Source organism: Urtica dioica, chromosome 6, assembly GCF_054948205.1.
Source record: "Urtica dioica subsp. dioica isolate 48M chromosome 6, U.dioica_male_clone48M_v1_H2, whole genome shotgun sequence".
NCBI classification, from domain to species: domain Eukaryota; kingdom Viridiplantae; phylum Streptophyta; class Magnoliopsida; order Rosales; family Urticaceae; genus Urtica; species Urtica dioica.
In genome coordinates, this window is record NC_142761.1 from 42,974,759 (window position 1) to 42,986,919 (window position 12,161).

At 42.1% G+C, this 12,161-nt stretch overlaps 1 protein-coding gene and 1 long non-coding RNA gene across 2 annotated transcripts; one reads left to right on the forward strand and one right to left on the reverse strand.

Moving 5' to 3' along the window:
• Window positions 1-800: 800 nt before the first annotated feature.
• Window positions 801-2,463, forward strand: LOC149394380 (uncharacterized). The gene is made up of 3 exons (XR_016299712.1): window positions 801-1,073; window positions 1,839-1,939; window positions 2,321-2,463. It is a non-coding gene; the product is annotated as an uncharacterized LOC149394380 (long non-coding RNA).
• Window positions 2,464-5,561: 3,098 nt separating this feature from the next.
• LOC149394381 (uncharacterized) lies at window positions 5,562-9,220 on the reverse strand. The gene is made up of 5 exons (XM_089618326.1): window positions 9,125-9,220; window positions 7,792-7,838; window positions 7,532-7,672; window positions 6,168-6,624; window positions 5,562-5,672 (listed from the first exon to the last, which is right to left on the reverse strand). The coding sequence occupies exons 1-5, from the start codon at window positions 9,218-9,220 to the stop codon at window positions 5,562-5,564; spliced, it is 852 nt and encodes a 283-aa protein (XP_089474452.1).
• Window positions 9,221-12,161: the final 2,941 nt, after the last annotated feature.

A 12,161-nucleotide genomic window follows, 5' to 3' on the forward strand; every position in this document is an offset into this window, starting at 1 on the left:
AATTGGTCTAGGTCTTCTACCAACCTCACGTACGCCCAGTCTGGGATGTTGGTATGCGGTGCGGTAGCGAGAAGAACGTTGATGAGAAAATGGAGAAGCAAGAGCTTCACCCGCTCTGTCGGATTTTGCCAACCCTTGATCTCTTTGAGCTGCGAGGTTAAGACGCCACGAGTCTTGTATGTCCCGTTGTTGAAGACGCTCGTGAACAATCTGTAATGTATAAACTTTTGTAAACGCTCGACTTGTGAATTTGAATAAAATGGACGAGTTTTATTTCAAATTCTTGTTGCATATGAGACACCCTTAAATTTTAAATATCTTGGAAAATGAAAATATTTAAGGTCAATGGAATTTCGGAATGGGAATATTCGAGTAATTCAATATTATTATTCGAAACATACTTGGAGATTTAAAAATCTCGAGAGTAAAAAAAATAAATTCCGAGATCCCTTAAGTATATTCAAAATAACGAGAAATCATATTAATTTTTTCGGTTATTTTTCAAGATTATTTTTAATTAATTAAGGACATGATTGAGAGATTTTATTTTAAAAGGACTTATGTGCAACATTTTGAAGGACGAGATTGAAAGAAAAAGAGGAAAAAGGGGGTCGTTTTAAGAGAATCGTGTCAAAGTTTGAGTGCACCGCTTGTACCGCGTGGCGTAACGTGAGAATGCCACGTAGCCACTGATTCCACTCTCCCTCTCTCTTTCTCGGCCACCTCACCCATCATCACTCTCTTTCTTTCTCTCATTCTCGGTCTCCATCTCTCTTCTCTCCCTCTTCTTCCTCACATCACTCGGCCAAAAGAACCAGGAAAAGGAAAAAAAAAACAACACCGAGCTCCATCTTCACCGTCACCAAGCCTCATCATCACCGCCATCCTCTCTCACTCTTCTCCTTCCTTTCTTCTTTGCGCGCCATCAAGCCATCGAGCCACGTCGCCGCGCGTCCACGCCGAGGAAGCACTCCGCCGCGAGCTCGCCGTGAACCACCGGGACGTCGGAGCAAGAGGAAATCACCGGGAAGAGGACGAGGAAGCAGTGGAGGCAAGGGATTTCGCTGATTAAGGTGAGGATTTCTTCTCCTTGGTTTGGATTCAAAGCTAGGGTTCATAGCTTGTGAAATTGGGGGTTTTGAATCCGAGTCAAAATCAGTGGAATTGATGGGTTTTAATTGGTTGTGGGACTTGATTAAAGATGTTCCTAACTCGGATTTGAGCATTGTTATGAATTTTCTTGGGTTTGGTATGAAATTTGGTCGAAAATGTGATAAACTAGGTTTTGTTTGGGGCTTTTGATTTCTGCGAGTTATGTGATGATTCTGAGACGTTCTAAACCTGTTTAAAGCTTGAGTTTTGGTTGATAATGGCTGTTTGGAATTTTGTTGAATTTTTGGACGAATTTTCATTGGGATTGCTCTTGGCCGTGTAAATCTTTAAGGTTTGTTTTCAGATTTGCGATGAATTGTTGTTATCTGAGGCTGTTAGGATAAATCTGAGAACCTATATACCTTGGGTTGAGTAGTTGCTTGACCGTGGGTTTGTTTTGAGGTTTTGAAATTGTTTAGTTTGGTTGTGTGTTTTGGCCGTGAGCTATATTTGGTCATGTGAGGTGTTGAGACTGTTTTGTGGATTGATTTATGAGCCTCGGTTTGATATGTTTGTGATCGTTGTTGTGTTAGGACGTTTTCGGTTAGTTGGATTCGGGTTGAGTTCGCTTGAATTGGTTTTGGGTTCGGGTTGTAAGTTATGAAAACGGGATTTGGATTTTGGAAGTTTATTAGAGTTGGAATTAAGATGTTAACTCGTTATGGGATTCCGGGTTTGAATTACAGATCTTGACGGACGAGCGGGAACCTGACGAGTCGAAAACGACAAGGCCGGTTTTTGAAGATATCAGGATAAAGGAGTTATCGAAATAAAGCTCGATTAACTCGTGAGTTTTAAATCGCTTATAGCGTTTAAATACTCTTAGTTTGTTTTATGATATGTATTTTCAGTATTTAAATAAATAATTTATGATTATTTATTTAATAACGTTTGTGAGTTTAATTTATTATTCGTTTGGAATTCTCGGTTATTTTAATTTCGGATTATTTAATTTATTTAAGACTCATGATTACTCGTTGAACTTTATTTCGTATCATTCTCGATACGAGAGTACGCGAGTCTTGAATAAGTTTTAACTTCCGGAAAACCGAGGAATAATAAATTAAATTCTCGAATTCCGAACCAACTCTAATCCCGACAACGAACCATATCCTCTTTAAGTAAACTCGAATCCAATAACTAACGGATGTTCAACTTCGGATGCTAGTTCTTCCGACGTTTCGACAAGTGCCAAGTGCCTCGAAGAACGTGTGAAGCAAGACATCTTCGGGAATCGTCAAGCTTTCTGTCGAACAATTCCGGGTAAGTGAGGAGACATAAGTCAACTACTTACCAAGGGTATAACCCTGTTTGTTTGTGCATTTGCTTGCTAGTAAACAAGAGTAGGTAAAATCCTAAAATGAATAAACTCGAAAGTTAAGGCTTCGGCCACTCTTGCTTGAAAACTTAGTTCGGGTACGCCCATTAGGTTCAAACGCTAACTTGAACCAGCCACGTTTGCTCTGTGTATAGTTAGACTCTCTTCTAACTCTAGGAAGTAGGTTAGAATCGAGAGGACGGAAGAGCGATAGACTCTCAAATTCGATCGAGAGTAGAGAGTTCGGAAGTCACATTTCGAGCTTTCAACTTAAAACACTTAACGAGCTTCAAAGGGAAACAATAATTTCTTTCGGGGTTTATCCCGTTACGCTCTTCCGTATATAAGTTTAGCGTGTACGCTGCTAGCTGCAGGGTACCCAAATTTTAATTAACTGTTGTCGGTGGTACCCACAAGTCAAAGACTTGTGTTTGTGGCAGATCAAAGTGGTCTGTATGGCGCTGAGTACTCAAAACTGGGAAGAACCCAACAATACGGGAAGACGCCACGGGCGATCCCGATGGTAATGGGCAGTCGCCTCGAGCGAACCCAATGATAACGGGCAGTCGCCACGAGCGAACCCGATGGTAATGGGCAGTCGCCTAGAGTGAACCCATTCAACAATGAGCAGCCGCCTCGAGTGAACTCATTGTCGTGCCAAGACGGCACACATGCGCCGACGTCAGACGAAGATGGTACCACTAGTGGATCCCATACAATTTTAAATTACCCAAGCCGCCGTAAGATCGCTGCTCAAGGTCTGAGGCTGGTTTCTTGTCGTTTGGAGATCGTAGCAGGAGAGGATGTACGATCTGGTAAAGCGGCAAGTATGTAGATAGAGTGTGGCCACGCGTCAGTCATGCTCTAGTATTAGAATCTAGCTGCATCTAGCATTCATTCTGCATTCTTATGTGTTTGTTTGCACGTCACATGGCATTAGTCTTTTACTTTATAGATAGACTATCTTGGACGACCTGTTGATCTTTGGAAGCTTCAGAAACTGGCCGAAGCAAGACTCTTGAAAAAGAGCCGTCTCCTCCGCTGTCATGTCAGCGGCTTCTTCAAATTTATCTAGTGAACCATAAAAACTGAAATTATGGTCCACTATTTCCCCTTCGGGGACAAACCTCTCCCATCCCTGAAAACCATTACAAAAAAGAATGAGAAAATCAAAACACAACCTTCAAACACTAAGATGGTAGATGTCAACAACTGGATGTTTGTTGACATTGATGTCAACTATTGATGGCAATTGTTGACATCTATACGTCAACAATTGATACCAGTTGTTGACATATAGATATCAACAATTGCCATCAACTGTTGACATCAAAGTCAACAAACATCCATTTGTTGACATTGATGTCAACTGTTGATGGCAATTGTTGACATCTATATTCATACCATTTGTTGACGTATAGATGTCAACAATTGACATCAACAGTTGACATCAATGTCAACAATTAGTTCAACAACAACAATATTCATTCAACAACAACAATATTCAATCAAACCATAACAAAACCGAGATAGCCCAACGCAAACCGAGATAACCCAAAACTAGTTAACCAAAACTAAACCGAAAATAAATCAAGTCTATCCCCAAATCAATCAAGGTCCCATCAATCAACAACAAATCAACCGAAAACCCCCAAACTAACCTGAATATTGGCGGAATTGAGGGGTTGCTCTTCTTCCTCGGCGTCAGACGTGACATGCATGGGCTTCCCCTTCCCAAGCCGAGGTTTCTTCGCCGAACTCTTCACCGGTTTGGGTGAAGTTGTTGTTTTTCTTTTCGGGACGGTTTGGGTGAAGACGGCGACTCCTCTGGCGCCTTCATCTTTGTCCGGGGACTCCGTCTAACAACTTCATTTTGTTTTTTCCTGGGTTGTTTGGGTGATTGAAAGTCGTTATCGTCGTCCATTTCCGGGACAGTTTAGGGTTAGGATTTGGGGGTTGGGTGAGAGAGCGAGATCGCGACAGAGGGAGAACGCGAGAATGAGAGAGAGCGCGAGGATGAGAAAGAGGAAGAGAGAACGCGACAGAGGAGAAGTGGGAATGATGATGGTTAGACGGGAAATGAGGAGAAGTGGACGGTTTTAGGAAGAGAATAGGTGAGTGACCGTTTGAGGAGATAGAGAATTTTGAGGAGAAAACGAGGGAGAGATATGAGCGGGAATGAGCGAAAATGAGGAGTGAGATGAGATATGAGGGAGAGTTGGTGTGGGTTGTAACAAAAATTTAAGGAGAGGGTAAAAAAGTAGTTGTACATTTGAGTTAGTGGCATTTTTGGCCAAATTATGGTTTTGGTGGGAAATTGGAAAAAGTTATTGTTTTGGTAGTAGATAGGGCAATTTCCCAATAAAAAACTAAGAGAGAGAGAGAGAGAGAGAGAGAGAGAGAGAGAGAGAGAAGATAAGAAAAGACCTTTTACACGCTGAAATAGTAAAATTTTAGGTAGTGTTTGGTAGTTAACTCAAACTGTTTTTTGTTTTCTGTTTTCTAATTTTTGTAGTTGTATTGAAAAACTGTTTTGTAGTTGTTTTCAAAAAGCTGTTTGGTACAGTTTTCATTTTTGTTTTTGAGAAATTGAAAAAACTGGAAAAACTGTTTGGAACACTTTTCACTTTTTTTTTTTTGAAAAAATGAAAAGTGAAAACTGTTTGATACATGAAAACAATTTCTTAACTCAAAATTTTTTTTAAACATAAGTTTAACTACACAAAATATAAATATGACATTATTGTTTAGATTAAATACAAATTTTTTTTGTCATCATAAATATGAAATCATTCTTCGTAATCATCCCACATAGCTTGAGCAATAAGATCTTTAAACTGGGAATGTGCATTGTTTGAACATCAAATTTTCTCCAATAAAACTAAAAGCAAAAAACACTCAAACTCAATCCAACTAAAACTCAATCCAAATAAAACTCAATCCACATAAAACTCAATCCACATAAAACACATTCCACATAATAAAATAAAACTCAATCCGAAATAAAACTCAACGTAAATAAAACTCAATCCGAAATAAAACTCAACGTAAATAAAACTCAATCCGAAGTAAAAGTAAACGCAAATAAAACTTAATCATAATTTAAGCCTTGCACAAACGGTAACACCGCGTCGTCCGGGAGTGAAATGAAAAGAACGCGCAAGTCTGTGATCACATCGATCGTCCAATCCTTCACATCTTCCTGTATATAAATAAATAACCAAATAGTACAAAAAAACATATCATCAATAACGACACTAGATAATCATACAAAAAAAAAAACAAAAAAAACCTACAAACCAAATATCAGCAGTGTGTTCCTTTAATATTAGAAATGTTTTAGTATGGATGTATAATCATGAAAGTAACTATAAGCATGGCTGGATAACAATTCTAGAAGAATCAAATCCATTGCATCTTCGTATCAACGCCATCATCAGAACCACCCAAAATGTAACCCAATTGGCATTGTCATTTAAAGAAACACAACTGAAAGCAATTAACAAGTACCAACTCTCGAACAAATTCGCGTTTACACTAACGCAACTTTTGCATTTTTCAAACTAAACGCCATTATCAAAACCCATCCAACACTTCATCTCCGTGAACCCCAGAAAATAAAAACAGAAAGAAAGTAAAGCTCGTTCAGGCAATTCATCAAACAGGTTGTGAGCGTCATAAAAAAAAAAGGGTTTACCTCCCAGAGAATCTTGGCGCCGATGGCGATGCCTACGAAGGTGAGAGTCAAGGGAAGAGTAGCTGTATCGAGATACTTCTTAGACTCCGGAACGTAGACCACAACGCCCTCGTCAATCTTCTTCCTCCGCCGCCTCCTCTCGATCTTCGCCGCCAACTGCTTCAGAGTCTCCGTCGGACCGTCGCGGCGGAGACCTAATCCCTCCGTCGTCGAAGAAAGACAGCGAGATCGCAATCGCGTCTCGATTGACGCTAACGCTCTTCTACTCCACTGGAGAACGCGAACCCACACACTCTCGTCCTCTCCTACTCCAACAATCCTCAGATCTGCTCTCTCGTTCTCGCTCTCTCTCTCTCTTCTGCGTTTCTTTTTTTTTATGTGTTGCTCGACAATGACAGAGGACAGAGACAGGCCCGTGACTACACGCGAGAAAAGCGAAAAAAAATTCGGAAAACACCTTTACCCTGTTTTCAATTTCCTTTACCCGTTTTCAAAACAATTCCAAAAATTTTTAAAAAGTTTTCCCGAAAATTTTAACCAAACACTACTTTCCCATTTTTTTTTCCTATTTTTTTCACTCAAAAAGTGAAAAACACTTTTTGAGTTATGTACCAAACATGGCCTTAAATGCTTCTGATTTTTTTTCTTTTCAAAATTGGTTTTTGAACTATTATGCGAGTATAATTAAATTATTAATAGGTTACGTAGTCATCTTTAAAACTAGCAATTTGATTTTAGTCAACCTTTTGTTAATTTCCCGTAAATAGCCATCTTGCTTACGTGACATCTTATTAATTGAATTAGTTTTACACATTTGCCCTTATTTATTACGCCCGCTAATTGAATTAGGCAGTTTTTTTTTTAAATTTTGAATCTAACCGATTTGGAAAGATTGTTAACGTGTATTTAGAAATTTTCAGTGTTGATTTTAGCTAATTAGTTTCTATTTTCGTGGAAATTCATTATGGATAAAATCTGTCAATATATTCTTTATTTATTGATATTATATGTTTTCATAATTTTAGAACGTCCAAAATATTTCCATAATTTTTTTCAGTTTATTTACACGAATATACTGTAAATCATCTTTGTATTTACAATGCATTACGAGTAAACAATTGGTATTAACTGTGAATCAACGTCGTATTTACAATAGTGGATAAGAATTCACCAGACCCAAAATCTCAGTAAATTCACAATCACTGAAACAAATCTCATACACTCAAAACCACCAGCAATTCTGATGAAAAAGAAGAAGAAGAAGAAGAAGAAGAGAAAAAAATGAAGGATTTTCATCATAATACAAGAAATCCTATAATCCCTCCACCAATCCAATCCGATAGGCACATCCCGTTTTCCGTCACCGTAGACGAACGTCGGCCGATGTTGCAGAGGATGGGCGAGTGTCGGAGCCGATGTTGCAGAGGGTGGAGCGTCGGCCGAGGTTGCAGAGCGTTGATTTTGTTTTTATCGGTTGTGTAGAGATAAAGAAAGAATATAGATATCTGTATTAATGAGGTTTTAAATGCTCCCTCAATTTGTGCGAGTAGTTATGGTCGAATATTTTGTTTTCTATTTGAATTAATGGACTGAAAATAATGAGCGGGAATTTGACTAGAGTTACTTGAGATCATTCACGTCTTTTAACATGTCGTAAATAGATTGCTGTTGCTATTAACAGGAAATTAACAGAAGGTTGGCTAAAACTAAAAATCTTATAACAGTGTGGCTATATACCTATATAACCCTTAAATTATTTTGGTTTTGAGCAACAACAGTATAGAATTAAAGACTGTATGATACTTTTTTTTTCTTTTGCATATAAATAGTCAACTCTTTTGTTGTCTTACTCTATGCATTTTCGTTGACTTTATATTCTAAGGACAACTGGGGAGAGATAAACTGACTTCGAACAAACTCATGATAAAACCTTGATACATCATTCTTTACAATATAAATGTCAATTTGAAAAATTTATTAATCTCTATGGAACATCAATTGGCACCCACCACTTTCCAATTTACAGTTTATATTTTCAATTTTTATATTTTTATGTGTTAGTCAATCTGTTTATTTAATAATCTTGTTATACTCGCCACTTGTATATATCTTTTTCATGCCACCCACCACTAATATTTGGTGCATGGATTATCATTTTCGTGCATCCCACCACTAATATTTGGTGTATCTTATATACAAAAAAAGATTTAAAAAAAAAATCCTTTAGTATTAAACAAAAATGGTCATCAAATATAAATTTTCAACTAACATAATGCATTCGACTATAAACTATAATGGAAATTTAAAAAATTTTACTTGTAGCTTAGATATTATTGTACTTTAATTGTGTGGCCATAAGGAATAGGAAAAATAGTATGAAGTAGCCAATTCAAACTATGACTTTTGCAAAATAGCCATAGTTTCATTAAGTATAGCAAAATAGTCAATTGAGAGTACTATGACTTATAATCCTGCCTCGATTAATTTTAATCCAGCCTTCATAAAGCTTACATTCTGTCTTTATAGTTCTTTGTGATTAAATTTAATTCAGCCTAGATTAATCTTACTCGGGCTAGTTTGCTTATATGGCAAACTATGGCTATTTTGCAAAAGCTTAAGTTCTATTGGGCTATATAGCCGCTTGACCCTAAGGAATATGTATGAAACTTCATGGACTGCTCGATCCTTTTTAAATATATATTAAAGTTAAAAGTAAAAAATTAATCTAAGGGAATCATTCGAATTATATATGTATATGTGTGTGTATTATGTTTGAATATAAGAATGACATAAATTCAAGTTTGCTTGAGACAAATAGTAATATCATCTCTCTTTTTATAGGTAGAATGTGGGATAAAAATATCCCTCTAGTAATATTGTCCATTTTATTTATTTATGGGATGTGTTTGTGTGATAAAACTGAAAAATTCGAGAGAAAGGGGCACGCTACCATTTACGAGGCGAGTCTTCGCGAGGGCTACGACTACCCTTCCAGTTGGTGATTCAGGACTTGCTGGTTTTGCTAAAGGTGTACGTTTCTCAGATGTCGCCATCCTTCTATCGTGTAGCCGCCGTGCGCCATATGATACTCTATCGAGCAAAGGGAAGGGCCGTCACTGCTGATGACATCCAGAACCTTGTAGCCGTTCGCGGAATCCCCCAGAAACTCGATTTCTATCTATCGACCCATCGCAAGCGCTTTTCTATCCTCTCCAATGTTTCTTCAAAGCATAGATACCTTTGGGTGTGGGTTTTTGAGTCCGCCTTCGAGGCGGTGCCGCTTGTCTTCGAGCCCGTGGCTGACTTCCCGGATGACGGTGATAGGGAAACTACGAGCTAGCGCTCATTATCGCAGCGGTTCCTGATTCAAGGAGGCAAGGATCGCTCTTCGAGTCTCCCGACTTGATGGAAACCACCGGGTGGTTCGTTCCCGTGGAAGAGGTGCCTCAATGTTCCTCATCTCGCGATGAGATCCCGTTGGACCTTGAGTTTGAAGCGGGGGGGTCTACCATCCTTTTCCCATGGCGTGGGGGATACTTGAGGTCTTGTATGTTTGTATTCGTTGTTTATGCTTTGCGTATTGCTTCGTCCTGACCGTTTGATGTTTCTTGTGACATGTACTATGGCTCGGGAGTCTTCACGCGCGAGGTTGCCTAGGGCGGAACCCTCTCCTATCCTCTCGCCGCCAGTTGCTCTCGGATCGGATCTCATTGTGAGAAGTCACTTGTGCGGGCTTGGGAATTGGCCGATGTAACTTCTGCTCGGTCATTGGCCGATTGGTGCTCGGGCCAGCTAATGGCCAAGGCTGGGTCTTGGGCCGGCCAATGGCCGAGTCTAGCTCGGGCCGGCCATTGGCTGGTGGGTCTTCGTGTCACCGGTCCGGGATGGGCCGGTAACATTAGCCCCCTGAGTTTACATCGGGGGTGGCTTATATAATAAACTCAAGGTTCTTCCATCACCGTCGATCGTCGGAGCATCTCATCGTCAAAAGGTACAACTTATCTCCTTTTAGTAATATTTTAATCGTCCTCCGCTTGTCTTTTTTCTCATTACACGTGTCGATGGACCCTTCCAACCACCTATCGGCGAGTGGGTCCTTTGATGAAGACCTCTCTTCTTTTCTAGGAGAATCTTTGGTGCATTCAGACGGATTTTGGGACAAATTCCCTATGTCAATAGCCGATCATTCACTTTCTACGCCGATGTGCTTGAATTTTTCTAGGAGTGGAGAGATAGCATGGCCGGGGGTGATTTTTCTTCGGTGGACGCGTGGGTGGCCGGCGAGGACGGGTCTCTAACGACAAGCGAGGCTGCTGCACTAGAGGTGCTGGCCTGGGGAGTCCTGGTGCGTGGTGGACTAGCGCCGGTTGAGATGCGTGCTAAGGAGGATCCACACGACCCGGGCGGAACGAGCGCCGGGGAGATCTTGCAGGATCCAGGCGAGGCACGTCTGACTGGAGCGAGCACCGAGGAGAGGTTGCACAGTCTGGGCGAGGCCGGACCGAGAAATGCGCGTGCCATGGGATCTGTTTGGCTGAGTGCTGGTGGAGCCGGAGAGGTGCGCGGCATGGGTGAGGCGAGCAGGGGAGGCCACTCGTCGGGCCCGGGCGGTGTCATCTAGGCTGACGTCGGTGATGGAAATGAGGTGCGCTAGTCGAAGGGAGTCGTCTACACGATCGTCAACGGTGTTGGAGCTCCGGGCGATCTGGGTAGGGTCACGTCCGGTAAGGCCAGCGCTGAGCGACATAGTCTGTGGGAGTGTCGGTATCGGGGATCTAGGGCGCCGACTAGGTGGCCCCGGCCAGGGCGCGGCGAGCAATAGAGGCCCGGCCGGCTTGGCGCCGGGTGAGAGCAATGGAGGCCCGGCCAGCTTGGGGCCGGGCGAGTTTGTGGATGGCTTGCTAGGGTTGGGCCCACGCAAGAGAGGCCTAGCTGGCCTGGGCGCGCACGAGATGGGCTTGGCCAGGCCGGGCGCGCGCGAGCCCAGCCGAGATGGATGGATGTGCGCAAGGCAAACCTAGCCGGGCGTGCAAGGGAATTAGCTTGACCTGCTCGGGCGAGCGCCGAGGAGAAAATAAGGCGGGCTCGAGGAAGCATCTGGGAAGCTGTCTGGCCGGTCCGGAGGTGTGTCGATGCGATAATCCAAACGTCGAGGGCTCAGGTGAGTCTTCTTATCCATGTTGTCCGACGGTCGTGGTGCTTACTTTGACAACCCGAGAGGAGGAGCGAGCTTTGACCATTCATATCGGGGAATCAACGGTTTGTGGCACATCGATTGCTCGAGTGTCGACATTCCGAGCTTACTTTCGCTTGCTAGCTTCAAGGGCTTGAGAAAATGGTTCGATATCATGAAGTCAATATCGATCTTGTGGCCACTTCTGGATGACCTCCCGACTTGTCCGCGAAAGGGGTATGCTACCGTTTATGAGGCGAGTCTTCGCGAGGGCTACGACTACCCTTCCAGCTGGTGATTCAAGACTTGCTGGTTCTGCTAAAGGTGCATGTTTCTCAGATGTCGCCATCCTTCTATCATGTGGCCGCCGCGTACCATATGATAATCTATCGAGCAAAGGGAAGGGCCGTCATTGCTGATGACATCCAGAACCTTGTAGCCGTTTGCGGAATTCCCGAGAAACTCGGTTTCTATCTATCGACCCATCGCAAGCGCTTTTCTATCCTCTCCAATGTTTCTTCAAAGCATAGATACCTTTGGGTGTGGGTTTTTGAGTTCGCCTTCGGGGCGGTGCCGCTAGTCTTCTAGCCCATGGCTGACTTCCCGAATGACGGTGATAGGGAAACTGCGAGCTAGCACTCGTTATTGCAGCGGTTCCTGATTCAAGGAGGCAAGGATCGCTCTTCGAGTCTCCCGACTTGATGGAAACCACCGGGTGGTTCATTCCCGTGGAAGAGGTGCCTCAATGTTCCTCATCTTGCGATGAGATCCTGTTGGACCTTGAGTCTGAAGCGGGGGGGTCTACCATCCTCTTTCCATGG